The sequence below is a fragment of the Aquila chrysaetos genome, chromosome 10 (assembly GCF_900496995.4).
Source record: "Aquila chrysaetos chrysaetos chromosome 10, bAquChr1.4, whole genome shotgun sequence".
NCBI lineage: Eukaryota > Metazoa > Chordata > Aves > Accipitriformes > Accipitridae > Aquila > Aquila chrysaetos.
The window spans coordinates 12,695,474-12,721,328 of NC_044013.1; the positions used below are offsets into that span (position 1 = coordinate 12,695,474).

At 53.0% G+C, this 25,855-nt stretch overlaps 1 protein-coding gene across 2 annotated transcripts; it reads right to left on the reverse strand.

Annotated features, from left to right (window-relative positions):
* Positions 1–224: 224 nt before the first annotated feature.
* On the reverse strand, positions 225–19,299 carry BCL6 (BCL6 transcription repressor). Of its 2 annotated transcripts, none has more exons than XM_030028623.2 (10): positions 19,206–19,299; positions 10,245–10,283; positions 8,997–9,164; positions 7,676–7,897; positions 6,555–7,538; positions 5,769–5,950; positions 4,495–4,662; positions 3,007–3,137; positions 2,458–2,595; positions 225–1,535 (listed from the first exon to the last, which is right to left on the reverse strand). In XM_030028623.2, exons 3-10 carry the CDS (start codon positions 9,155–9,157, stop codon positions 1,392–1,394), a joined length of 2,130 nt encoding a protein of 709 aa, XP_029884483.1. In that variant the 5' UTR covers positions 9,158–9,164; positions 10,245–10,283; positions 19,206–19,299; the 3' UTR covers positions 225–1,391. The 2 variants fall into 2 exon arrangements, with proteins under 2 accessions (XP_029884483.1, XP_029884484.1); XM_030028624.2 differs by lacking the exon at positions 19,206–19,299 and adding an exon at positions 10,406–11,264.
* Positions 19,300–25,855: the final 6,556 nt, after the last annotated feature.

The window sequence follows — 25,855 nt, forward strand, 5'->3', positions numbered from 1 at the left end:
AGTGAGCTCAAGTCTTGCTCTGACCTCATGGCAGAGACCATCTTCACTTGACCCTAGAACAGGCTGCTTCAGCCAGCCCTGCCTTCAATGCAGGGACAGAGCTGCATCACGCCAAGAGCTCGTAGCAGGGCTCAGGCTCCTCAGCCCCTTCCCGGGACACCGACTGGCCTTCAAGGGGCTTAAGGAGAACCACAGGCAAGAACAGACCCCTCACTCCATCATACTTCACTTTTCTTCATTTTATTCTTTTATTTGTACAGCTATATTTTACAGAACGCATTAATGCAGTTTAGACACAGCCCAAACCCTGTCTCCCGAGATTGTTTATAACACAAGCATGTAAAATAAGACCAAAAAAACCAAAAACAACAAAAATAAAACATTTCCCGATACAGAGTTCCACCAAAACTCCTTTTGCAACATCAGGCTGTACCTTGAAGAAACTGAGCTCAATATAGTCCATACATTGAAAACTTCCATTGAAAAGAAAGGCACCGTGCGAAACCACATTTTACATATATACAGACTGAGAACTAGAACAAAAAAAAAAAAATTACACTTTATTATTATTTTAAATTCCTTCTGCAGCTTTGTTGGTTTAATACACACTTTTTTGTAAATTGTAAACCTTCACTTGCAAAAAAATACAAATACACTGATGCATTTAGACAAAATATTTTCTTACTTGTACAGATGCAATACTTTAAAATATCTCCTTAAGTGCTCTATCATAATAAAGATTCTCAGAGTGGCTTCTGCCTGCAGAGTCCAACTGAGCCTTTAATGCATTTTATATATTTTTAATATAGCTTTTTTAAAGGTCTATATATATTTATTTTATATATATATTTATATATTTATATCTATATATATTTACAACTCTGCCATAGATTCCTTCACCTTTGGTTAAAAAAGTTAAAGCCCTCTCTTTAATAGCATACTTTCTCTTTAAAAGAACACACATTTTGCATACAAAAGAAAAAATCTGTTCCCATAAATCAACATTACATTCCTCATCTTCAAACGGCAAAGGCTGTGAAGGTTAGACTCCAGAGTTTATCAACACTCCACTGCACAGACATTTAAAATGACTATTTTTGTTTTCTATGTTTTATATACAGTAAGATCTGAATAATTTTATTTTTCTTTTAGTTTCACATAACTGGGAAAAATAAAACCCGTGTAATTTTTTTTTTTAATTTCTAATGTTTGTCCACCTATCTGCACTATGGGTTTAGAGGCACTCCATCATGTGATGCATTTTTTTTCTTTCCTTTTTTTTTTTTTTTTTTTTTCTTCCTTTTTCTTTTAAAGTGTTGCAAGTATCCTTTGGACAGCTGCTCCCACCCCCCCCCCCCCAAGATGACCTCCTCCTGGGAAATCCTCTGCCTTCAGCAGGCCTTGGGGAGCTCTGGAGGCACCTCGCTCGCGGAGATGCGGTACTGCACCTTGGTGTTGGTGATGGCCCCGTGCTTCTGCCGGAGGTGAAGCCGCAGCTGGCTTTTGTGGCGGAAATGCAGGTTGCACTTCTCACACTGTCGGGTGAGAGGAAAAGGCAGAGGGTGTGAAACATGATGGTAGGGGACACGTCCTTCCCTTCAGGGTGCGGATCCTGCAGCAAACGCCTGTCCTCTGCCAGCTACCCCAGGATGCTGCACCCGTTCTACCGGTGGACGAGGGAAAACTGGGGACACGGTGGGAGAAGCAGCACTTGGGGACACCCCACCCCAGGCTTTCAGCAGCACTTTTTGGTTTATGGGATGCACAAAGGCTGAGGTCCCTTAGGAGAGGGCCCTGGCTCTGACAGACGTAGCGCCAAGCTCCTTATCTAGATGCTCAAACCAGCTACAGGGCTATGTCAGGAGCTGCTTTTGACCCCTGACAAGCCGGATGGCTCCAGTGGGATGTTTAGACGATAACCCGTGCTCCGATTCTCTCTCTAGCGGATGGGGAGAGGCAGAAAAGCCTCAGCAAAGAGATGGGAGCCCCCAGCGCTGCAACTAAGGCAGGGCGGGCTGCTCGCTGGGCATGGATGCCACCGGCACAGGGGACCCCAGGCCTGGCTAGGCTTTCTGCTCCTTTCCCCCATCCCCGCACACAGCGGGTGGCTGTAATTTAAGCCACAGCTATTTGGAGAAGTGTGACCTTGTTCCAGATGGGGTGGAAGAAAAGAATTGCAGCTAAGATGTACCCAGCCTGGGCTGCACGTCAGTGTTTCCAATGCAGCCGCTCACGACAAAATACCATGCCAGCATCAGCTAATGCATGAGAGGGGGATGGGGCACGAGGAGCTGGGACGTGACCTTGGCATGGGGCCTCATGAGGCTGGCGAAGGGCACTGGGGTGCTGCAACCAGCCCAGGAGAATGCCCCGGTGTCTTCCCAGCTCCCCAGGTTTGGCAGCATCCTCCCCCAGCCCCAGCTGAGACCCCCCACAAAAAACCCCAGGATCACTCACATGATATGGTTTCTCTCCTGTGTGGATTCGAAGGTGACTTTTGAGGGTCTGCAGGTGCCGGAAGCGCGTGCCGCAGATCTCGCAGGGGTACGGCTTCTCCCCGGTGTGAATGAGCACGTGAGCACGGAGGTGGGCCACCTAGAGAGAGCAGCTCTGGGTGAGGACAGCCCCAGGGATTAGGGCATCCCACCAAGAGCAAGGGCATCCCACCAGGAGCGGGGTTCTGCCCAGCTGGCTTTTTTTTTGCTCTATTGGGTTCTAGCTGGGAGTCAGGGCCACATGTGTCTGAGGTCTGATATCTCCAATCCTTAACAGCAAATGGAGGAGAGGAGCTAAAACCAGCAATCAGGCTTCCTACTAAGCCAAACTGGCCCACATGGGCCTTAAGGCCCCTCTTTATCCCAGAACACCACGGGAAGAGCTGCCCAAGGCAGTGAGCGTGATGGCCCATCAGCCTCCTCCCTGCCATGAGGCGTCACCGGTCTCAGGCAGGAGGTCTGGCCATGTCCCACCTCCCCTGGCACTGCAGGTCCCAGAGGCCACATGCACCTGGACAAATCTGGCCCCGCAGGTCTCGCACTTGTAGGGTTTCTCTCCAGAGTGGATGCGCGTGTGGGTTTTCAGGTTGGCCGGCCGATTGAACTGTGCCCCGCAGATGTTGCAGCGGTATGGCTTTTCTCCTGCAGAGCCCAAAAGAAAGGGTGAGGGATAAGTACAGGTGTGCTCAGTCCCCATGATCCATGCCACTCCCCAAAGCTAAGTCCCTTCAGGCGCCAGACCGATGGCATGAAGCAGTAGCCCTGACTCCTGTCCTTTTTGGAGATGGCTGTGGACAAGCAGGATCGGTCAGGACAGCTCGGGGTGTCCCCAGAGCAGGATGAGCTCAGGAGGTACCCAGGCACGGCGGGTAACTTTTCTTCTTTGGGTTGGGAGCTGCAGCCTTCAGGGCAAGAGCGAAAGTCGGGCATCTCTGCCAGCGAGGATTAACAGCATCGCTCCTCCTGGCCCCACGACAGCAGCTGGCGCCTGTGTCTCCCTACAGCTGTCAGTAAGGACACAGGACCACCTGGCTCCCTTCGGGCTCCTCGTGGTCCCCAGCACATCCTGCCTCAGCCACTCATCACCTCTTTAGAGGAGCGAAAAGAGCTGATAGAATGGAAAGCGAAGGCATGTCCAGCAACCTGGCTCCCAAGTCATTATTCGGTTACAATCACCAGTGCTGGTCCCCGGCGATGGGGGGAGCTGCAAAAAGGTTTTAACTAGTTTCTTTAGGATGGTTGAAGATGGGCATGACGGGGAGTGGGAAACGGCCATCGTCTATCTCTTCCTGCCTTTTTCTTTTGTTTCCAGGCTTTGACCCCATGCATCCTCAAACCCTGCCCTGGCACTTGTGTCATCTCATTCACCTGCACAGCCCTTCTGGAGCTCAGCTGAGACTGCAGGAGTTTATGTCTAATTCAGTGCAGTAGCACTGAGTCGTCAGCACAGACTTCCCTTCCCCAGCTAGCGAACTGGCTGTTGACACGTTAAACACTAATAAAAGCATAAAAAAAAAAATCCCTAGGTTTGTCAGCAAATGACTAAACCCTTAATATCCCCTTTTCTCAGCTTTCATTGTGCCGATTCACAGAGTCCATCCATTCACAGATTTTCCCATCAGCAGAGTTTCTGCCAGGCTAGATATGATCTGGATTTCTAGGATGTAAGGGAAGAAAATCCCTGACTTCTTCCATCTGCTCCCAGCCATGCATTTTGCAAGACGCCTTTAGAAACAGTGGTGCCCAGTGCTTTACAGCAAAGCAGCTTGAGCTCCATCCCTGGTGCGAGGCCAGGCAGCATCTTTGCCGTTCCCAGGTTTGCTGCTCTGCCCAAGGGCTCCCTGGCAGTGCCGAGAAAAGCACCTTGCTCTTCCCATCAGAGACAGCAGGTGACACAGAGCTGGGGACACCCCATCTGGGACAAACCCAGCCATAAACATCCACATGCCCAGCAACCCACAGCCTCCCCAGTAAGTTGTTCCCATGGCCAACACTGTACCTGTGTGGACGGTTTTGTGGCTGGCAAGGTTCCCCTTGTAGCGGAAGGAGGCCTGGCAGCGGTCACACTTGTAGGGCTTGTCACTGTGGACTTGCAGAGAGTGTCTCTTGAGAGAGGCCTCCTCAGAGAACCGGCAGTCACACTCGTTGCAGAAGAAGGCTCCGTTCTCTGGGAGGGCAGAGAGGAGAGCAATGAGATGGGCAATGCATGGGCCAGCTCCTCAACGGGCCACAGAATGGGTTTGGGATGGTGGAGAGGGGCAGCCATAACAAGTGTTGGAACAAGAAGCCAAGTGCAGACATTTGCGGTCAGCGGCGCTTGCACCGTGCTGTTACCTCCTGACCTCCTTGTGCACACAACAACAACATGCATGGTTTGAGAAAGCAAAGTCATCACGAGCTATCTCTCCTTCAGTGCAACACAAGCTGCTTCCAGGAAGCCTGCATCTTGCCTGGACATCTTTCAGAAAGGTCCACAAAGGCATCCAAGTTATCAGGCATCCTCCAACGGATGGATGTTCAGCTCTGGAGCAACTTCAGCACCTTTAGAGGTCTTAAACCTTTACATGTACAGATGTCTTCCTTGAGCATGGGAAGACCATCATCATCTGAAGCACAAGGCAGGTCCCCCAGTAGGAGGGTGCCTAACTCTTAAACACTGTATGTAGCTTTGAGCATCACCACAGTGGGGTTCCCTCTGTGGACCTCTGCCCACACCACAGGTGACAATTCTGCATTCCCCCTTCCTGAGCTACAGGCAGATGGGTGCACAGATACTTGTCTCTGGGCTTGTGGAGTCTGGCAACAAGATTGCAAGCCTCATTATCTGCATTTCTCCAGATGTGCACATTGGGCTCCCTGATAATGAAGATAGCATGACAGATGCATGAGACACACCATCTTGCCCAATCCCCATTAGGGTCATTACATCTGCCAAGCTTGTTCTTCTGTGGTTCTGGTGGGGTGGGGTGCACTTTGTTTCCTGTCCTTAGCTGCCAAGTTTGCAGCAGGTGACTAACTCCCTGCACAAGCTATCTGGATGGTGCTGGGGAAGGGGAGGAAGGAAGCAATTCCCATGTGTGTGTGTCCCCCTCACATGCATGCACACAGCTGGTCGGCCAGTTAAGAGGGGACTGTAAAGCACCTTGGGATCCACCGGCATCAGGAACATGTCTGACTGCCATTTGGACACAGGGCACTGGGTGGACGGGTCCCCAGACTGCACAGCCCCCTTGCCTGCTGGTTGAAAAAGGCGACCAGGGATGCAAGACTCACCGCAGCTGGAGTCAGAGTATTCAGACTGGGTTTCCCCCATCTCCTCTCCAAAGTTTGAGCCAGGGGTATGAAGGCACATCTCAGCATGTTGGGGGGACTGGCAGCCACAGGAGCTGCACTTCGACGAATGCATGTACAGCGGGGACTGCCCTTCGCTGCTCCGAGGGGACCCATCCCGGGACCTGCGGAAGGACAGCAACGCGCACAGCCATGAGACGGCTCTTGCTGTGCTTGAGCTACTGGGCCCTTGTTTGCACCCTGTTGACACGAGGGACAGTCATGTTTTATGGGGACACTTGTGGCAAGAGGCACACATAGCCCTGATCGACAACAGGTCCCTGAGCCTCAATCCTTCAGGTGCCTATCACCAAACAACCTCAAAGCTCTCTAGGAACATCCAGGTCCAGTGGGTAGCGTACTGTTCCCTGGTAGTTTGGCCGTTCCAACACTTACAGCCAAACAAAAGCTCGAGGGCACAGGGAGTCTGGTGAAAACCAGGCTGGGCAAATCCAGGCTCCAGAAACCATCCACAGCTGCCAAAGTGAGCTAGGGATTCCTGACCCAGTGTTCTCAATTCCTTCGCCAGTCCAGGCTGTCACCACTACGGTGGGGACAGCTGGCACTCAGCTGATGTCACTGGCAGTGCTCCACCAAATGCAGAGGCTTCCATCTGCTCATGGCTGGACTCCCCAGCCCAATGCTACAGCTATTTCACACACTTCCAAACCCTCACCAACAACACAGGGAGTCCTGTCTCTCATGGGGTGGGCGGTGGGGAAGTCTCACCTGTTAACAATATTGTTGAGTCTGCTCGCTTGTGGGATAGTAGAGTCTTCTCCATTCACGCTCATCTTGGTGGGGGATTGAACATTGAGATGCTCCGGCTCTATGGACTGCTGGCAAGTGGACATTGGCATGTAGGTGCGAGGAGAGAGGGTTCCCATCTCGTTCTGGTCAGTGCTGTCTTGCTTGGTGTTCTGATTGAGAGAGTTGAGGACGATGAACTTGTACTTCTTCCAGTTGCAGGCTTTGGGGTCTGTTGGGCTCTTGGTGAAGAGGGAGCTGGAGTTCTGACTGATACGGGCATTCTTGCTGCTGCTGGACTCAGTTGGCGAGTTGGGCTGACAGTCTGACTTCTGGGGGCTCTGGGGGCTGATGAGTCCCTTGCGGTCCAGGGGGGTGTTGGTGGGCTCAAAGTGCTGGCTGATCTCATCCTCTGAAGAGGTCCGCTCCTCCTCTTTGGCCACTTTGTCGCAAGAGAAATAGGGATTGTTCCGGATCGAAGGGACGACAGGTTTGGGGCCAGAGGCTACGCTGTAGTGCATGTCACTCCTGGCTTCTTCAGCAGCACCTTCTTTCGGAGCATAGATGGTAGCATGGCACATGTTGGCCGAGATGTCGGTAATGGTTCTCATGTACTCGGTGGGGATTGTCCTGGAGCTGTCGCATGGCAGGATCCTCTCCTTGGGGAAGGCACCCGCCCTTGAGAGTTCGGAGAGAGGCATCCTCATCTCCCGCAACTCATCATCCACAAGAAAGCTATTTAGAGGGAGAGGGCTGTATCCATGGTAGGAAATGGGGGATCCAGACAAACTATTGATCAAGCCAGGTGCAAAGGCCCTCCCATTGCAGAGGGACCCATTTTGGAGAGGCATGCCGTTCTCGGAGACATCTCTGCTCCGATAAGCCATCACTTCTGGGTGGTTCAGCATCCGTCCAGCCAAAAACTCTTCCCTTGGGGTCTTCACAGCAGACACCATCTCTGCTTCACTGGAACCAGGCAAAAAGGAAGGAGACAGAGTCATTTTCAGGCAATGAGGATAAGTTTGCAGGTACTTTGTCAGTTCTCCCCCCTCCCACCCAAACACACAATCCCAGGCTCTCCAAAGGTCACTCACAACGCTCACCTAGACTTGACAAACCTTCGGCAGGTATCAACCACATGCTCCATCTGCAGGTACAGTGCTGTGGCCATCACAGCCATGATATTGCTCTCCCTCAAGTTCAGGCGGGATGTATACATGAAGTCCAAGAGGATGCAAAACCCCTCAGGGTTAATTTCAGGGTCCAGGTTGATGACATTCAAGTTGCACTTGAGCTGGTCAGTGAAGATGCTGTAGAAGAGGCCACTGCAGAGAGGAGACAGGAGAGAAGACAAGTGTTATGACAATTCAGAGGAAGAAAGGAGAATTTGTCTAAAATGCCTTAGCACAGAGGGGTTCGTGCATGGGAAGGGAGGAGGAGGCAATTACAGAATTCCCTGAGCTTCCCCCTTATTATCAAGCTTGGTTTCTCAGCTTAGTAAGCGTCTTCTGCACTGCACTTTTCCCAACTGGAACAGCCTGCTTTTAGATCTCACCTGCTCAACAACTCCCCACTGCCTCCATTTAGAAATTCTCCTTTTTTTTTTTTCGTTGTTGTTCTTACCACCACCCCCTTCCCACTGTGACTCATTTCTTTCAGAAGCCTCTTGGGGCGTCCACACTCACTCCGTAACCAGGGGAAAAAAAAAAAAAAAGAAAAAAGAAAAAAAGGAAATGTTGGCAAAACATTTTTCAGATGTCTTAATAGTCAACCCTTGGCTTTTTCAAATCTTTATACTTTATCAGCAGGAGACCCTGGAAGGCATCTGCAGTAATTCAACTAGGCAATGGTGGGATGTTAATTAGCGTTCACTAGGAAGTAATTCCAGTAATCCTAGGAGCTGGAAAGGGATTTCAGACCCCACCAGCCTTGGAAAACATCACCAAAGGTGGGTGCAGCCAGCAGCCTGGGAGCCAGGGAGGAATAGCTCTAAAAATAGCAGCAGCGGCAGGGTACACCGCGGTCACAGAGGACTCACTCACCCCAGCGAGCATCCAGCCTTCCCTCCCCTCCCCTCCCCTGTCCCTGCAGAGCATTTGTGTTTTGCCTTCGGGGATGTGCCTCATATCTGCTGTGCTCCTGTTTGTCTCCATGGGCCGTGTGTGGGCAGATGTGGGCATGCAAGGAGGAGAGAGGTGTGGGCATGCAAGGAGAGAGGTGTGGGCACCGTGCTGGAGGCGGAAGGTCTCAGCTCTAATCCTATTACAGGTACAAATTTCTTGGCAGCTCCTTTCAATTCTGCTTCTCTGCCCCTGTTTCCCTGTCTGTAAACCCCACAAGCCTCCCTGGGGCTGTAGCAGCGTTGCTGGTGGCCAAAGGCAGAGGGAGCGGGGAAAGGAGGCAGGGAGGGGACCCTGCTCTCACCTGCAGGCCATCAGGACTGTTTTGTGGGCTCTGAACTGCTCCCGGTTCACAATGATGACGACATCGGTCAGGATATCCCGGCTTCTAAGGCGGTTGAGATTGAGGAGGACATCGCTCGCATGGCGGGTGAACTGGATGCAGCTGTCTGCCGGTGAGGCCATCTCGAGTCTGCTCAAAACAGAAGCCAGAGAAGGATGGGAATGGAGAAGCAGCCAGGCAAGTACCCTAAACCCAGCAAAGAGACAGCTGCTGCTCTGGGATGTGCTCAGAAGGCCAACTGCTCCTGCTAGGGACAGCACCAGCTCCTTGGTCCCAAGGCAAACAGCCCTGCACCACGCCAAGCACCTGCCAGGCTGCCCAGTGAGGTCTCTCAGCCGACAGCGAGACCTGGCATGTCTCAGTCCCACCCAACAGGCTGGCGGGTGAAGGTGACCAGACCCTCCTGAGGATTAGCTAACCAGCTCCTCTTTCTCCCTGCCTCACCCATGGCGGCTCCACCCCAGCCCACTCCTCCCACCACCACCCGGGTTCATCTCTATGAAGTTCCCAGTACAGCTTCCTAGCCTTCAGATCTTCCTCAAGAGCCATCCCCCTCACCCATCTGCTGGCTGGCAGTACATCCAGCCACGGGAATCAAAACAAGCCTTAAGGCCCCAACTGAAGCTGAAGGATTTCAACACCTGGAAAATCCATCCCACAGTGGAGCACCAACCCTCACCCACCAGCAAACTACTTTCCTGCTCCCAAGTGGTGGCCACTCTGGAGAAGACCTGTCCACAATTTCCCAATGAATCGGTGGTGGCAATGAGGAGTAGAAACCCATCTAACCTGCTGGGCTGCTACCCACACCTCAGCCCAGTCTCTCCAGTGAGCAAGGCTTGGGTTAGTCGAGGAACATGAAGCCTTCTCCAACACAACACCCGTTGACCCATCTCAGAGGTGTTCTCCCAACTAGCACCCAGGAAAGCCCACACATCCCTGTGCCCGAAGTTTGGGCTGGAACATGCATCCTCAGCATCAAATTCCTCCATGATCAACCCCCTCCCACAACCCCAGCTCCTCCTCCTTCCCCAGCAGCATATGAACATACAGTATTTTCTAAAGAGCAGCTGCTCTCCTGAAAACAAATTCCAGCTGGGTCTAATGAAACATTTCATTCAACATGGTAAAGGAAAGGCGGGGGGGGGGGGGTGAGGGGTGGTGGTGGGGAAGGTTAGGAGGGGAAGCACAAAATTTAAATTTACATACCCAATGCCTCAATTCACAGTCCAAAAGTTTCTTTCAAACCTACAAATAAAGCACAAGAAAAGAAATGCCACATTAGCTGGTAATTATGAATTGGCCATGGCAGGACACAAGCCTGCTGTTTCGCTTGAGTATCAGTTGGATAAAAGCTAGAGATAACAAACCTTTCTACTCTCCAGTAAGGTTAACATTTGTTTCTTCCGGTACAGTACGTTCTTATCACAACCACAGGCTTTGAGAATCCAATCATAGCTTCTTCCACACCCTCTAGCCCAAACCATGGGCGTATGCCAAGGAGATTTTAATTTCCATGACTCAGGAACTTAAAGGCAGGTGGGGAAGGGAAGTCAAGCGAGAATTTTCTCACCACTTCTTTCGGAGATAACTCTTCCCCTGCCAAGATTGAATTCCCGGCCCGTGCCACATCCAAGACCAATGCCATATCCCAGCACCTTGTTAACAGGTATGACTTACACACAAACATCTGCTGCCACTCTGCTCAGAAACCTGAAAGGAGCCCGAACCCAGTCCTCCAAAACAGCTACTGCCCTTCTTAGAATACCCACGTGCTTCAGCCACCGGTGAAAACACCCTGGGACGGGACTGCTGAACAGACTTGGGAGGATATGGGCATCAAGTACCAAAGTGACTTGGCCAGGATCACATAGGAAGCCAGTGGCGGAGACGGATGAGGACCCAGAACAAATGCCTTCCTCTGGCTGCTGGAAAAGCCTTCCCCTAAACCGCAAGCTTTGTCTCCAGCCGCTGGCTTCACGGGCTGGGGCAGCAAGGCAAGGAAACCCAGGAGTTAACTGCCTTCCAGAACTCACGCTTTTACTCCCAGATTTACTTAAAACCAACAAAGACAATTGACCTGGCACCAATGCAGGAAGAAGGTCCTCAGGCAGACGCCCCAGCAGGGAAAAGCTCAATAAATAAGTGAACCAATAAACCCCAAGACCTTAATCACATTCTTTTGAGGACCGATCCCCAAAAACTAGATGGAGACAGTAAGACTGCCAGCACTTGCAGAGAACCCACCCAGCCCTGTGAGGACAAGTGTCCCCTTCCCTCTCCCTTGTGGGAGATGTGCAGATCTGGAGCCCAAGCTCCCCTCACGTCCGTGGAGACATCAGGGTAGGATGAATAAATGAGATTTAAGGCAAAGTATCACATGCAAAACCCAGAGGGGTGTCTCACAGCCCCATTCCAGCCATCAAATGCAAATCTTCAGAGTCACTCTGAGCCTGGCTAGCTTAAAACTTTACGCACACACAAAAAGTGACTCATTTCCCAAATACTGCAGACTCTGACCTTTCTGTACATGCTCGCTGCCAGCCGCTCGCTACCCTCAATTGCAAGCCAAGGGACTCGCGGCGCTCTGCAAGGGGCCCAGCACGCATCCGTGTGTCCATACGAGTGGATGTATGCATTTGGGGCAGCCGGGTGGCATCCTGACCTCGGCCACACCAGCAGACACGCTCTGCGGGGCTGCCGGGGACTCACCCCGGTGTCACAGACACGGGGAGGCGACCCATCCCTAAACCAACAAAGTTACAAACTGCGAGATGAACTCTGCGCCTGTGAGCATCACGTGAGAAGCTGCTGCAGTCGCCAAATTCCCTTACCCACAGCGAGGCCGCGGCGCTGCCCAGGGAGACACCCAGCTCCTCTCCCAGAGCGGGACCCCAGCACAGCCCTCTCCCCACCTTCCCAAATTATCCCTCCCTGGCACAGCGCTGCCACAACGCCCACAGCCCTGGCCCGGGAGCCAGGCAGGTGCATCCCAAGCAGCTCCCGGCTGCAGGATGTGGGCATGCAAAAGGGAAAGGGACCTTCCTTCCCCTCGCTCTGCTGAGCTGGGTTAACCCTGCCCCTCCCGGCCTCTGCACAGCACCGGCTCTGCACCCCAGCATGGGAGGATGCTCTGACCAGAGACCAGCAGAGAAGGGGACAGCAACAAGGAGCAGAGACCAGCGGTGACCACTGCATGGTCATCACCATCCGCACCTCCCTCAAAGCCCATGAGGCTCCCCCAGGCTCAGCTGGGGCCAGAGCATCTCCCCAACCCCCCCCCCCCCCCCCTCCAGTTTTCCTGCCCAGTACCTTGCAGGTGTGGGCTCTCCGGCAGCGCTCGAGGCTGCACGCCGGGGCTTGCTGTGCCCAGAGAGGAAGATTTAGGCCAGGCGCGGGGCTCATTTCAGGGGTGGCCACATGGGACTGTCACTGCTGCTGCCTTCCAGGAAGGCAATGGGTCTGCCCCAGCGGTTCAGGGAACAGCCCTTCCCTGCCGGCACCTCCCCGAGAAAACCCATTCCTGGAAGGGAGCCCAGGGCTGGCTCTGCTCTCCCTGCAGCCAGCTCGGTGAGCACGGAGGAGGGTGCACCTGCGTATGGGGGAAGCCCTTTCTGTCTCAACCCATGCAAAGGGGAGACCCTCACAGCTCCCGCAGCCCAGGGCGGAGGGGAGAACCAGGGACTTCTACCCCCTACCCCCAAATCCAACTTTCTGCCATGCACAGGGAAACCCCTCCATCCACCCGCTCTCCCGTGTATAGGGAATTCTTTTTCAACCATCCTCCTCCCACCCTGTGCACAGGAGGGACTCCTTGCTCCCCTACCCCTCTCTGCATGGGAGATACCCCGTGGTCTTTGCCCCTCTCCCACCCCCAAACGCCTAGTCTGGGGGAGGGCACCGATCACTCCCCCTCCCTGGGCCCCAGTCTCCTACCCCTCCAGAGCCTGCAGCGCCGACTCCCTCACATCACCCTGGAGGGGTGGCTGGGTGAAGTCTCCCTTCCCCACAGCCTCATCCCACACAGTGCTCCGAAACTGCCCGCCCAGGGGAAGCTCCATCCTGCCCCCCCCCTTCCTCCCCAGTCCCAGCACCCCGCAGGGTCCCAGCCCCATGGGAACATCCTCTCTGCCTGCCAGGGCACGCTGCCAGCTGCCTCTCCGCCCTGCCGAGAGATGCCTGGTTTCTCCTGAAGTGACCAGAGGGACAACCAAGAAAAATGGGGTGGTGTTGGGCCCCCACCCACCCCAGGCACGATCACGGGTGCTACAAGCCACGGTGAAGAGGATGCTTTTGGCTGGGGGTGTGCAAGCACCCAGCTCAGCTTTCCCGATGTCACGCAATCAGGGGGCACTAAGCGTCCTTTAGCTGTCACAGCAGAGTTTTATTAATTTAGTAGCTTCTGGTTGGCGTCTAGGCCAAAACGTGGCTGGGTTAATAATAACCCAAGAAGAGACCGAGAGAAGTCCTAGTGCACTGTGTCAGCACAGATCAAAAGCAGCATCACTAGTGCAAGCCCTGTCGTATTTTCCATCGTACCCTTCCGTGAGCGGATTGCACTCACTCTATCGAGCGGTCTCTGCTAACTTTCAATCTGATCCAATTTCCTGCCAGCAAACAAATGTTTCTAGGAAATGCAATACATTATCTGGAGGGGTTTATTATCAGCATTTGGAACCAGGAAAACTGCATATTTTCTCGAGCGCTGCAGGGAACTTTATAGTTTGTACTTCAAAAGAGGGTTTAAAAGGATTGCCCTTGAAAGCTGGCCCGGCTCAAGTCTCCACATTGTTTTGGTCTTTGCAGAAGAAAACACAGAGGAGGAGGGGGAAAGCACACTAAAACTGCCTCTAATGTTTTCCACTAAAGAGGACTCCCCTGCCCTCTACGGAGCCAAGCTCTGACTGCGAGGCAGAGGCAGCGCATGCCCTTGGGAAGTGAGGAGTCAAGCCTTCCTCAGCATTTCAAACAACCCCAAGCAATTTGGTCCATTAATTTTTCAAGGGAAGGCAGGAGCCGCGTCCCGGCTGAAGTCAAGGGAGCTATTCCAGAGAACAAGGGACTAACACCATGTCCCGCCAACACCAAGCCCTGCACCGAGGTGCCGACCCGCTGGCAGGGTGCAGCCAGAGCCGGGCATCCCGAGCAGTTGATCCTGGTCCCTGGCCCGGCTGGGCTCAGAGGAGGTGTCCCATCATCGCCAGCCCCCACCGGGGCAGTCAATCACCAGCTGGCACCAACCCTTCCCTCCCTGCCTCTGTCCTCCTGGGGCTGAGGGTGGCACAGCTCATTTTGGCAGTTAGGAACTGCTTTGGCATCCTGCCCGGATGGGATGAGACACATATGCAGCTTGGGGTCCCTTGGCCAGGGAAGAGACACCCTCTCACCCCTCTATTTAGCCAAACAGATTTAAGGAGACCCATTTCAGAGGGTGCCCAGTCCCACAGGACACTTTCTTCAGGACCCACTGTCCTGCTGTGTGCTTGTCCCAAGCTCTCCCCTCCATAAACAGGGGTCCCACATTCCTCGCGGGTACCTGGGGTGCAGCCCAAAGGCAGCATGCTGACCAGGAGAAAGAGGGGGAGGAAAACAACATAGCCCAGAAATTTCTCCCCTCTCCCAATGCCCTTAGCTCTCCCTGTGTTTTAGATGTGAAGCTCCACTGAGATTACTGGGGTTTTAAAGCAATCCTGGAGACTACACACTTGCTGATTTAGGGGTGTGTGTCTTTTGGCTGCCAGCGTCCTGCAGCAATGGGAACACACAAGATCTAGCATGAATTTAAAAAAAAAAAAAAAAAAAAAGAAAAATGCAGGGAGGACTACATTTGCAGTCTAAATTTACAGTCTGAAGGAGTTTACTGGTCAGATGCTGACTTTTGGATACTCATCTAACCAAACTGCAAACTGTGAACTCCTGAGGTTTGCCAATGCCTGCTGTAAACATGGAAACCAAGTGTCACTTTTTGCCAAACAGAAGAATGGTTTAAAAATAGATCTAGAAAAGAATACAGGCACTCGGCATACAGGGCTCCTGTTTATAGACTCCTATGCTACTATAAAATGGAACAAGAGGTTATGAGCATGCAGGCAACTTTTCACCAAATTTAGATTTTACAAACTTCTTAGAAACCTGAAAACAACATTTCAGGCTCCAAATGAACCAGTAAAAGCTCTTTGTGTGGATTTCGCAGCCCAAATATTACAGCACAGGGACTAAAACAGGCGTGAAATGGTTCTTCAAACTCAACACCACGAATACGTGAAGATACATCAGCCGCACACTGAGAAATGCACCTACTGGTTAGAGCTTCATTTTACTCACCTATAGACTTTGTAACAAGATTTTCTTCTTAATGGAGCATTCACATAAAATGAGAGGATACCCACCCCTGCTCCTACAACACAGGACTGCCTCAAAGTTTTACCACTTGTATTTGTAATGGGTTTTTGAGGACAACATTACTGTTTACTAAAAAAAACCCCAAAAAACCAAACCAAACCAAAACACCATTCCTACAAATTAATATTAGGCTGCTGCCATCAGGGGCTGAAAGCTTCCCCCTGCCCCAGAAAAAGAAAAAAAAAAGAAAAGAAAAAAAGCATAGCTTTACAATACGTCCTAAATTAGGCAGAAATTCAAGGGCAGATTAACACCACAACTCGGAAAGATTTTCACATGTGATTTCATGACCAGACCGGAGAGAACTCCATATGGAAATGTCAGTGACTTTAATAAGCGCTCGGTTGTTTCCAATTAGGCTCCTTAAGTAAGTTCAGTGGCATCCAGAGTTTCCTCTGCCACCTTCCTCCTAGCTGGCAAGCTTTTTTTTTTTTTTTTTCTTTCTTTTTTTAACGAGCAGTTAATAAACATGTTCCCCTCTGCCGAGGCTCCGGGCTCCGCCAGCCCCTGCCCTGGCAGGGGAGGAGGAAGAAGACATGACACTAGATGGCACCAGTTAGCTGTGCTGCAGGAGCAATTTTTCCCCTTGGAAAATAAAACACCCCAACCAAACCTGGAAAACATATAATTTTGTCGATGTAATTCTGTTTCTCTTAAAACGCGTCTGAGCAACATTATTTTTATGAGCTTTTCCAGCCTTGTTTTGAAAAACTTAATGTTTCTGCTCGGTTTATTTTTGTCTCATCAGACAGCAGGCTGAAGTCCTCCCAGCGCCGCAAACAGGGATGTCTAAAAAGTATCATAAAGACTTTTGACTGATTTTTTTTTTTTCTTTTTTTGGGGTGGGATTTGTAAGAATCACTTCTCATTCCGACTTCTTCCTTCGCAATAATAACTAACCAGTTAACCTCCACTTCCTCTCCCAATATTGACTCAGACAGTTAGAACTGAGGGGGATTGGAAATTGGAATTGAAAAGCATCCCAAGAGATCTTTGATCTGTTTTGCCAGTCAAAATTGAACGCTCGGAGATGAAGTCTTTTCTTACTGGAACAATGTAATAATCCATTCTTCTGGAAAATTGCTAGACACCCTTTGAATATTTTAATGGCTTGATGATTTGTTTCATGGGGCAAAAATTGCCATCTGTAATGTAAGTTTTTAAACCTGCGATGCTATCGTAAGAAGGAAATTGCAGAACCCCAGGTTCTGCCTCTCCACGTACATATAAAGAGAGGTTTCCCCTAAAATGTTTTTAAAGCAATTTTTTAACTGTAACCCCCCAAGGACTGCAGGAAGAAGCCTGTATTTGCTCTTAAAGCACTTATCCTTTAAACCTTTGAAACAATACGGCAAATAATAATTTTTAAAGCATTTAAAACCTCAGGAGAGGAATCAATAAGCATCCCCAGATCGAACAAGCGCCTGATCCCATACCCGGCCCTGCTGACACTTCCACTGGCGCAGGTACGAATTTGGCCCCAGACAGAGATGTTGGACCAGCGCAGTGCTTCTTGCTGAGCCTCATTTGTCTGGCCCCAGCCCCCCTTCGCACTGATCCTGCGCCTACTGAAGTCAGTGGAAAAAACTAACCCGTGCCGGGTTTGTTTTTGTTGTTTTTTGACTCATGATTTTAAGCCCAGATTTGCCTCTTCCCTGGAAATGCAACAGGGGGGTCAAAGGCAGCTTTTTAGGCACATCTGAGAGGCTGCCGCAGATTTTTCTAAACAAACGCCTTGCTTTCTGTTTTCCTCCTTCCCAAGAGGCGATTTCATAACATTTCATACTGTGACTTTGCAAACTAAAGACGGGGGGGTGGGGTGGGGGGGGTAGCAGGATGGCGAGCTGGAGGGCCGGGGCGGGGGAGGGGGGGGGGGGGCGGCCGGGAGAGGTCGCTGCCGCCCGACCACGAAAGTTTTCATAACAAAGTTGGGCTTTTTCGGTTTTGTTTTGCCCCCCCCCTTTTTTTTAAAGGGGGGGTTAAAAAAACCCGTATATAGACACACACAAAAATACACACCTAACAAAAAAAAAAGAAAAAAAAGAAAAAGCCTCCTCCTTGCCCCCACCCGCTTTCGGTTTTTTGGGGGAGCCGGAGGGAGGCTGGGGGGGGGGGGGGCCGCGCCGCGGGCCGGGCGCGGTGCGCGGGGGTTGCGCGGCTCTCCGCGCCGCTCGCTCCAGGAATAGCGTGTGGCCGGGGGCCAGCCCCGCGGCTGCCGGCGGCAGATTTACGAGCGCCTGTCGCCGCGCCAAGTCCGCCGCGGTAGTAAACACAGGGGAAGGGCTGCGATGGGGGCACCGGGGGGGGGTGGGCTCCCCCCGCACCGCACCCGGCACCCCATCCCTTGCACGGCCGCCCCCCGCTTCGCCCGCCGGCCGCCTTCCTGCCGGCGGAGGACCCCCCCTCTCCTCCCCGCGGGGGTTGTTGGTATTATTATTTTGAGCCCTGCGCGTAATATTCCGAGTTGCCCCATCCACTTTCCCGAGCTTTGCATCGCGTTTTATTTTCCAGCCGGCAAAAGCCCGTCGCGGCCGCCCCGGCACACACCGTCGAGGCGAGCGCGGTTCTTCTCCCCGCCACCGCCTCCCCGGCCCGGGCCGCCGCTCCGCGGTGCTCCGGGGCCGGCAGCCGACGGCCGAGCCTCCCCGCGGGCTCCCCCCTTCCCCGGGCAGAGAAATGCCGCAAGTCTTCTCCATCACCGCCCGCTCTTAGCCCGGGGCTTGACAGATCACGGCGCAGCCCCGCCACAGGTTGCAAAAGGCACCAGCCGTTTCGCAGTTGCATCGGGGACGGAATAATAATAACGATCGTGATATATTAATATAATAACAAAAATAGAGAGGGGGGGGAGGGAGAACGATGCGGAAAGGCCGGAGCGGCGGTGCCCGGTGCCGCCGAGCCCCCGCCAGCCCCGCTCCGCGGCGGCTTTGTGCGGCGGCGAAACGACAACAGCGACACGACACGCACAAAAAAAAAAAAAAAAAACCAACACAAAAAACCAAAACCCCCCAAAACCAACCTCTCCCCCCCAACCAAACAAGAAGAAGGAAAAAGAAAAAAAAAAGGGGGGGGGGGAAGAAAAATAACACACCCCGACCGAGGGATCCAGCCATTGGGAGCCGACCCCGAGTCACGCAAAACGCCACAAGCTCGGCGGGCGGCAGCCGCGCTCGCCGCCGTCCTGCGCCCGCGGGGCGGCTGCAGGTGCAGAGAGGAGCCGCCGCCGTCCTCCCCGTCCCCACCCGGCCGTCACGCGTGCGGAAAAGCCAATAATCCCAGATAACCGATAATCCCCGGGAGAGGACGGAGAGGGGAGACACCACCACCACCACCCCCCCCTTCCCGCCCCCGGCACCACCGCCACCAGCTCCCCTTCTACACGCTCGCCGGCGTTAAGACGTGCAGGCACCCCTATTTTTCTCGCCTGACAGCAGGCAAGGAAAAGGGGGGGGGGGAAATGTGTGTGAATTAAATAAATAAATAAAGCGGGGAAAAAAATTTAAAATTTAAGAGATAATAATAAAAAAAAATTAAAGGGCTGTCGGGGCACCTGCCGCGGGAAAAGGGGGGGTGGAAGGAAAGAGGGGGAAAAAAAAAAAAGGGTAGAAATATATAGAGGCGGCTCCGCGCCAGGCGTCGGAGCGGGGCAGGGAGGGAAAGAGGAGGGAAAAAAAAAAATGGAGAGAAAAAAAAAAAAAAAAAAGAGAGCGAGCGAGCGAGAGAGAATTAAAGGGTAAAATCGGCCGCGGCAATAGAAGCAGCAATCACCTGGTCTCCGGGCTTTCCTAGAAACTCCTTGCATCACCACTTCTAAGAACCCCAGTTCTAAGAATCAACAGAGCCCAATTCTCGGAATTTGAGCTGCAGACTCTACCATTGCGCTAAGCACGGGGAGGGCCGCGGACCTCCCCCCGCCGCTCCGTCGCCGCCGCCGCCGCCCTCCCGGGCCGCGCGCCCCCCCCGCGCCGCCCCCCGCGGGGGGCGGCGCGGGGGGGGGCGCGCGGCCCGGGAGGGCGGCGGCGGCGGCGGGGGTCCCATCGAGTCGACCTCCCTTCTTCACCCCCCCCCCCTCTCCCCGTTCCCAGTGGTCGCGCCCGGGCGGTGGGTCACGTGGCGGCGGGTGCTGTGTGTGACGTGGGGGCGCGGCGGGGTGGCGGCGCGCGGCCGCGGAGCAGCGCGCGCGGCGCGGAGCAGCAGCAGCGGCAGCGGCGGCGGCGGCGGCGGCGGCGGCGGCGGCGGCGAACGGGGGGTCCCGGGTGCAACGCTCGGGCGGTGCAAACACACATCCCACCACCCCCACCCACCCCCATCCCTCTCCGAAAGAGAGAGAAAAAGGAAGAGATCTGAAAAAAAAAATACGCCTTTTACTTTTTTTTTTAATTATTATTTTATATTTAAATTGGGGCGGGGGGCCACTTTTGCGTTTATAAAGCAACCCTCCCCCCTAAAAAAAACCCAACAGCCAAGCGAGCAAAGCCAGGATCCTGCTGCATTGCACTGGATTTTTACTTTTTTTTATTATTATTATTATTTTTACCCTCAATCAGCTTGTTTTATAATTTTTGCAAACAGCCACGCTCGGCTTACGGCCTCCGACAGGATTTACTCTCGGGGAAAGAAGCTTTTTCCTTATTGACACCCTCCCCACCCCCCCGCCTCCCCTTCTCTTGTTCCTTTTTGCTTTTAATTTTTATTTTAATTTTTTTTTTAAACTTCTTTGCCAGGATTCTCCAGACCAAAAAAAAAAAAAATTTTTTTTTTTTTTTTTGATCCTTTTTCTCTTTTCCTTTCCAGGACTCTGGAGTGGTGGGTTAATTCTTTGTAGCTGTTGTTGTTATTGTTGCAAAATAACGTGTAAGTCTGTAAATACTTTGCTTGTATGGAAATGTCGGACCGTGCCGGGGCTGCAAAACCGCGTTGGCTTTTCTGGAAGGGCTTTTTATTTGGGCACTTTTCGCCTATTGCTGGGCAAAGGCCTTTGCTGGGAGGCGTGGGGCGGCGCGGGGGGGGGGGGGAAACAATGCAAAGCCTTTGCAATCCATATCTCGGATGGGTTTTGCTGGGGGGGTGCGGAGAGAGGGGGCCCGTCACGCCAGCATTCTCCGGGTCCTGTACGGAAATGTATCGCCCTGTCTGTAAATCCGAGGAGATTCATGCCTCTTTATCCCCCAGCCTCGCGTATTTATTTCGAGCGGGCCTGCTGCGACGGTTTGTCGGGGGGGGGTGGGGGGTGGGCTGCATCAGCAGATCGCAAGTCTTTTTTCTGTCCCCACCGGTGTTTTGGGCTGCGAGGTGCCGCGGCCGCCCAGCGTGGCGGGGAGCAGAGGGAGGGCGCGCTCCGGGCTGCGATGGCATTCCCGGGCCGTCGCAATTAATAGAAATTTGTTGACGAGAATAACCACCGCGGGTCACGGTGCCCTCGGTCGGCTAATGCAATTGCTCAGAGCTACTGATTCAGCCACCGCCGAGCCCCACGGAGCGGCCACCTTGGACGCAAAGTCCTCGGGTGCTGCTTTTTATTTTGATTTCTCAGCTGAGCTCCTGAACCGAAACGCTTTAAAGCAACGAGGGGAAAAAAAAAATAAATTAGGAAGAAAGCCCTTCTGCTAATCCGACTCATCTTATCATTAAAAATCGCCCGGTGGCAAGACAGGGATGGTACTCCCGAGACACTTGAGATGGTACAGATATGCTGGAGAGACGGCTTTCCTGTAGTTAAAAAGCAATATGTAATTCCCAGGGAGCGAGCGCAGCTCTGAGCTGTGCGACTCCCATCCCGGCCCCGGGCACGGAGGGGGCTCCCTGGGTGTCTGCGAGCGGCCGAAGGAGGAACGGACCCAATCATATAAACTCTGCTCTGGGATTTTGATTTTCTTTTTTTTTTTTTTTTTTTACAGCAATGAAATTAAAAGGAAGGGGGTTGGGGGGGGGGGGGGGCAGATCTTTTCTGTTTGTCATTTCTCTGCAGCGTGTGACGCTTTCGCTTTAGCGTGTGCCCGGAGGAGCCCAGCGCCTGCGGGACGTTCGGGAGCAGCGAGAGGGCTGCCGCTTGGGGTTTTTATTTTTTGGTGGAGACCCGAGGTCGAGCAAGGCTTCTGTTCAAGTAGCACTTTTGGGGGGGGGATTTCTCGCTCTGCCTGGCCACTGCCAAGCTGGGCTTGCATCAGAGTTTCCATTCTAACCCCCTTCGTTACGGGGATGTAGAGAGCAGCCACCAGCATCCCCTTCGGGCTGGGAACTGGGCGGCCTGGGCGCCTTCACGGGGTGTTTGGCCTTTCTTCTCTGGTTCCGTACCTTCTCCTCCCCCCTCGCCGTCACCCAGGGCCCGGCTGCAGCTCCCCAGGGGCTCCTGCCACCCGCCCCCACCTCCCACCGCTTCCTTCTGCCCCCCCGAAAGCAGCCGCGGTCCCTGCAGTGCCTCACCGAGGGCTTCGGGGTGCCGGGGACGGGGTCATTTCCCCGGGACCCCTCTCCCCCCGCCTTGGCCAGAGGCGTCAGTGCCGAGCGAGGCCTTGTCACCCTCTTCCCTTGCCCGTCCCATCTGGGTCCCAGCCCCGGGGACCGGCTCGGCAGCCGGTGGCGGTGGTGTTGGCTGCCGGGCAGGCAGGGCGGCAATGCCCCGGCGGGGCGGCCGCCCTCGCCTCCGCCGGCTGACGGCTCCGCTTGTGGGGGGAGAAGGTGGCCCCGTGGTGGGGAGGGTTGCTGGGGGAGGTGGGAAGCCACCAGCAGCCCCCACGTTGGCTGCGGGACGCTCCCCGCCGGCCTCGGCCTCGGGACGGCTCCCGCGCGCCCACGAGGTGCCTGCGCGGCACGTGGAGGGGCAGCGGCTCGGCCCGGCTGGTGGGGGGCTGCGGTGACCCCGCTGCGGGGGGCCAGCCCCACGCACCCCCCCTCTCGACAGCACCCCCCTACCCTGCAGAGAGCCCCTCACCCAGGCAGGCGTTTGAAGCCCCGTGCGCCTCCCTGCAAAGTGGTGGCAATGCCGGGATGGGGGTGATGCTGCTGGAAAACAGTCCCCTTGGATTTGGCAGGGGTATTCCTGGGCACGCCGGAGCAGCTCTGTGGAGCGGGATGGGAGGCAGGAGCAGTGCTGGGCATCGCTACAGGTGCCGCGAACCCACCCGCGGGGCGTCCCGCTCCAGCATCTCCATCCCCCCCCCCGCCCCGGCAAAACTCCACAGGGGAAAAGCATCCCCTCTGCCTGCGTGTTGGCATGCGGGGCACAAAGTGGTGTGAAATTATTTAGCTCTCCCCGAGAGCTGCAGTTTGATGTTGAAGGCCCTCAGAGCTGGAGGTGCTGCTTGGCGGAGATGGGAGCCCCCAGGGGTTTGGGTCGTCCCCCCCCAGGGGACACGGAGCGGGTTTTTAAGCGGTGTCGAGGCCAATGCGTATTTTTCCCAGGTGAACTGCACCTCTGGAAAGAAGTGTCTTGTCTTTTACAAAATACTGCTTAAATAAACAGTGCCCCACTATAATTTTTTCTTTTGAAATTAACTCCTTCAGGCCATGAGGCTTACCCATCCCCTCGCAAAATAGCTGCCAGGACTTTTAAATAAAAAAAAAAAAACGTGTCTGGGTGAGAAAAGTTTAGCCTGACAGAAGAGAGCCCATAACTCTCTCCCCTTCCCCGTGGCAGTTGAGGATGGGTTGCGGGAGCAGCCTGTCCGTTTCAGAGCCGGGTGCCGCTGCATGAATGTTACTTAAAAGGAGTTTTGTGCATATTAATGCGCGTGCACTGAGGCCAGGCTGCACACTGCACGGGGACAGCCTATTCCCTGCCTGAATTGAACTATCTTGTTTTCTAATCTAACCTACTTTTTTTCTTTTCCTTTTTCTTTTTTTCTTTTTTTTTTTTTGTCAGAGGTTGGTGCTTTGCAGGAACCTGTTCTCAGTGCAATCTCAGAGCTTTTTGTGGGTGTCTGATTTCTGTAACACGTTTTGGTTTCCAGTATGAATATAACGTACAAAGAATATCATGACACTGCTCTAGGTGTATGTGATCTTATCTACCTGACATTTAGGGTTTTTTTAACCGTCCAATTCACCTGATTTGCATAAAAATCACATGATCTTTCTCTTTTTCCTCCTTTTTTTTCATGCATCATCATAACAAACTACTCAGGTTTACCAGGCTGTTTTCTGCCTGTCAGCATGAACGCAGGGCCCGTCTCTTTCCCCCTCCTTCCTCCCCAGTGGAGGTTGGGGATGTTAAAGGTAGCACTTGGAGGGGACCTGCGATCCCAGCCAGCCACTGAAATCCTTAATAAGCAAATGTGTACAGTTTAACTTGCAAGAAAACAAAGCAGCTGAGCATGCATTCCATCCAGTTCTTGTTGGCTTAAATAGACGAGACTTCTTTTTATTGATAAGGAAACTCCCCCGGAACAGCCCCCCGGATCCCAGAAGGCTCCCCCTGCCGCAGCCGTCCTCATTACAAAACAAGGCCGCAATTAAAATAAACTCCAAGAGCTAAACAAACTGCTGCCTCTCGCTGGTCATGTGTTAGCTTTAGCCTTTAACGCAGAACAAAATGTTTTCCTGGGTATCGGAAGAGGCATGGGCTCTGGCTGGGAGGAGAAGAGGGAGCAGCAGCCGGGCGTATGGAAATGGCAGGGAGGGGAGTACTGCGATACTCATCGGGGCTCCTTTTTCTTGCTTTCTTTTCTTTTCTTTTTTTTTTTTTTTGTTTTAATTGGAGTGTTTGTGATCTGGCTGGGTCCTTACTGCTAGGGAAAGGACTGGAAGTGGAAAAACTTGAATGTCATGGTAAAGCCTGGCTGTTCCAGCACGCCCTGGGCACACCTGACCGTACCTCACCCCCGCCCAGCCCGGCTCCCAGTCAGCCCACCAACCACTTGCCCATCCACGAGCCCCTGTCCCAATTCGTGTTGGTCCCATCACGCTTCGTGCAGAGGCTTTAGATGGCCGTAGGTACTGCTCGGCATCTGCTGGTATCTGGAGCTGGACCGGTATGGGGGGGGGAGCACGGGGTGCCCCGGAGGACGGGACCAGAGGGATGGAGAGTCGGATGGAGGGAGGGACAGCCAAAGGCTGCGGAGGAGCGTGGGGCCGGACAGCCTGCAGTGCCTTCGTGCAGTGACACGGCTCCCCGCACCGCCCGAGAGCATGTTGTCACCTCCGTGCCATGTGCGGACACCCCGTTTGGGGTAACGAATCGCACTCGGACCAATAACCCGTGAGAAGAACCGCTCCGATGACGGAGGGCTGCGCATCTGCGCTCAGATAAAACCCCAGGATAATATTCCTGCAAAATTGCCCAAATAACTGGCATATCTGCTCGGCTCTTGCTGCCGGGAGACAGTGGAGACTTGCCTGTCAAAAATGACTTTCCTCCCACATCGGCAAAGGAGTGAGATATCTGCCTCTCTGCCTGCCTCATCTCCCAAACGCTGACTATGAGTAAACATCAGTTACCAGGGGGTGCGTAAGGATTGTCCCCGTCCCGCTGAGCACCAACAGCCCTGTGCCATCTCTGCTCCATCTTTGATTTAAAAGGGAAACTTCATCCAGAGGTTTTCCAGACACAGATTATTACCTCCCACCCCTCACCAGTCCCAATCAATTTTTAACCGATTATGGACCAAAGCCTGGCAGTGCCTCGGAGGGGCTGTGCCGGGTGAGAAGCCTCCTGGCAGGGCGTATGGTGGGGGACCCTTTGCCGGGTCAGCATCCCCAGCCCAGTCCCTTGCTTGTCCCCAGATCCTGTCATCCTGGCACCCACAAAAATATGAAGCGTGTGACCTGTGGAAGCTGAAAATCCCTGGCCTGTGGCTGAGCGGCACTACTGACCTCTTTCCTTTTCAGCAGACCTGTCAACTTTCAGCTGTCAAGATTAAAAAAACCTCACTAACCCCTACAGATACTTTCCTGATAAGGAGTTATGCTGAGGTAGTTCAAACCTAATATGAAAGTAGTTGCTTTGTTGGGAAAAAAAAATAAAAAGAATAAAGGCAGTGCTTGCTTTGGGTGGTTAATAGTATGATTTATTACTGTTATACTCATGCCTTGGAGAATGTTGCAGATCCCTGACATTAAAAAGCAGAAGAAAGTCTAAGAAGGACGATGCCTCAAAGTTTTACGGACACAAGCACATTGAAATTAAGAGGGATTTGCATTGATCCTGATCATTTTGAAACAGGCCTCTAAAGTTCAGGCTAAACCAGCCTGGGTTTGTGTTTTGGTTTTTTTTTAGTAACTCCTTGGACGTCTCAGCCAGTAGAGTGCTACGTGAAATTCAATTTCTCTCTTCAAATAAAATATTGACGTAATTTTTATATTCTTTGAAATGATCTGTACAATTTTCTTCACTGAAACCCTTTGATTTAGGCTTAAAGGATTTAGTGACTGGATTGGAGGGTATCTGGAAGTAATGGTGAAAATGGTAATTATTTGTTTTA

Bases quoted from the DNA above. Each gene is read 5' to 3' on its own strand.
- BCL6 (XM_030028623.2), bottom strand. From the start codon at position 9,157: ATGGCCTCACCGGCAGACAGCTGCATCCAGTTCACCCGCCATGCGAGC. The intron at 7,898-8,996 runs GTGAGAGCAGGG...TCCTCTCTGCAG, and splicing joins ACAGTCCTGATGGCCTGCAG to TGGCCTCTTCTACAGCATCT. The intron at 5,951-6,554 runs GTGAGACTTCCC...GTCCTTCCGCAG, and splicing joins CTCAACAATATTGTTAACAG to GTCCCGGGATGGGTCCCCTC.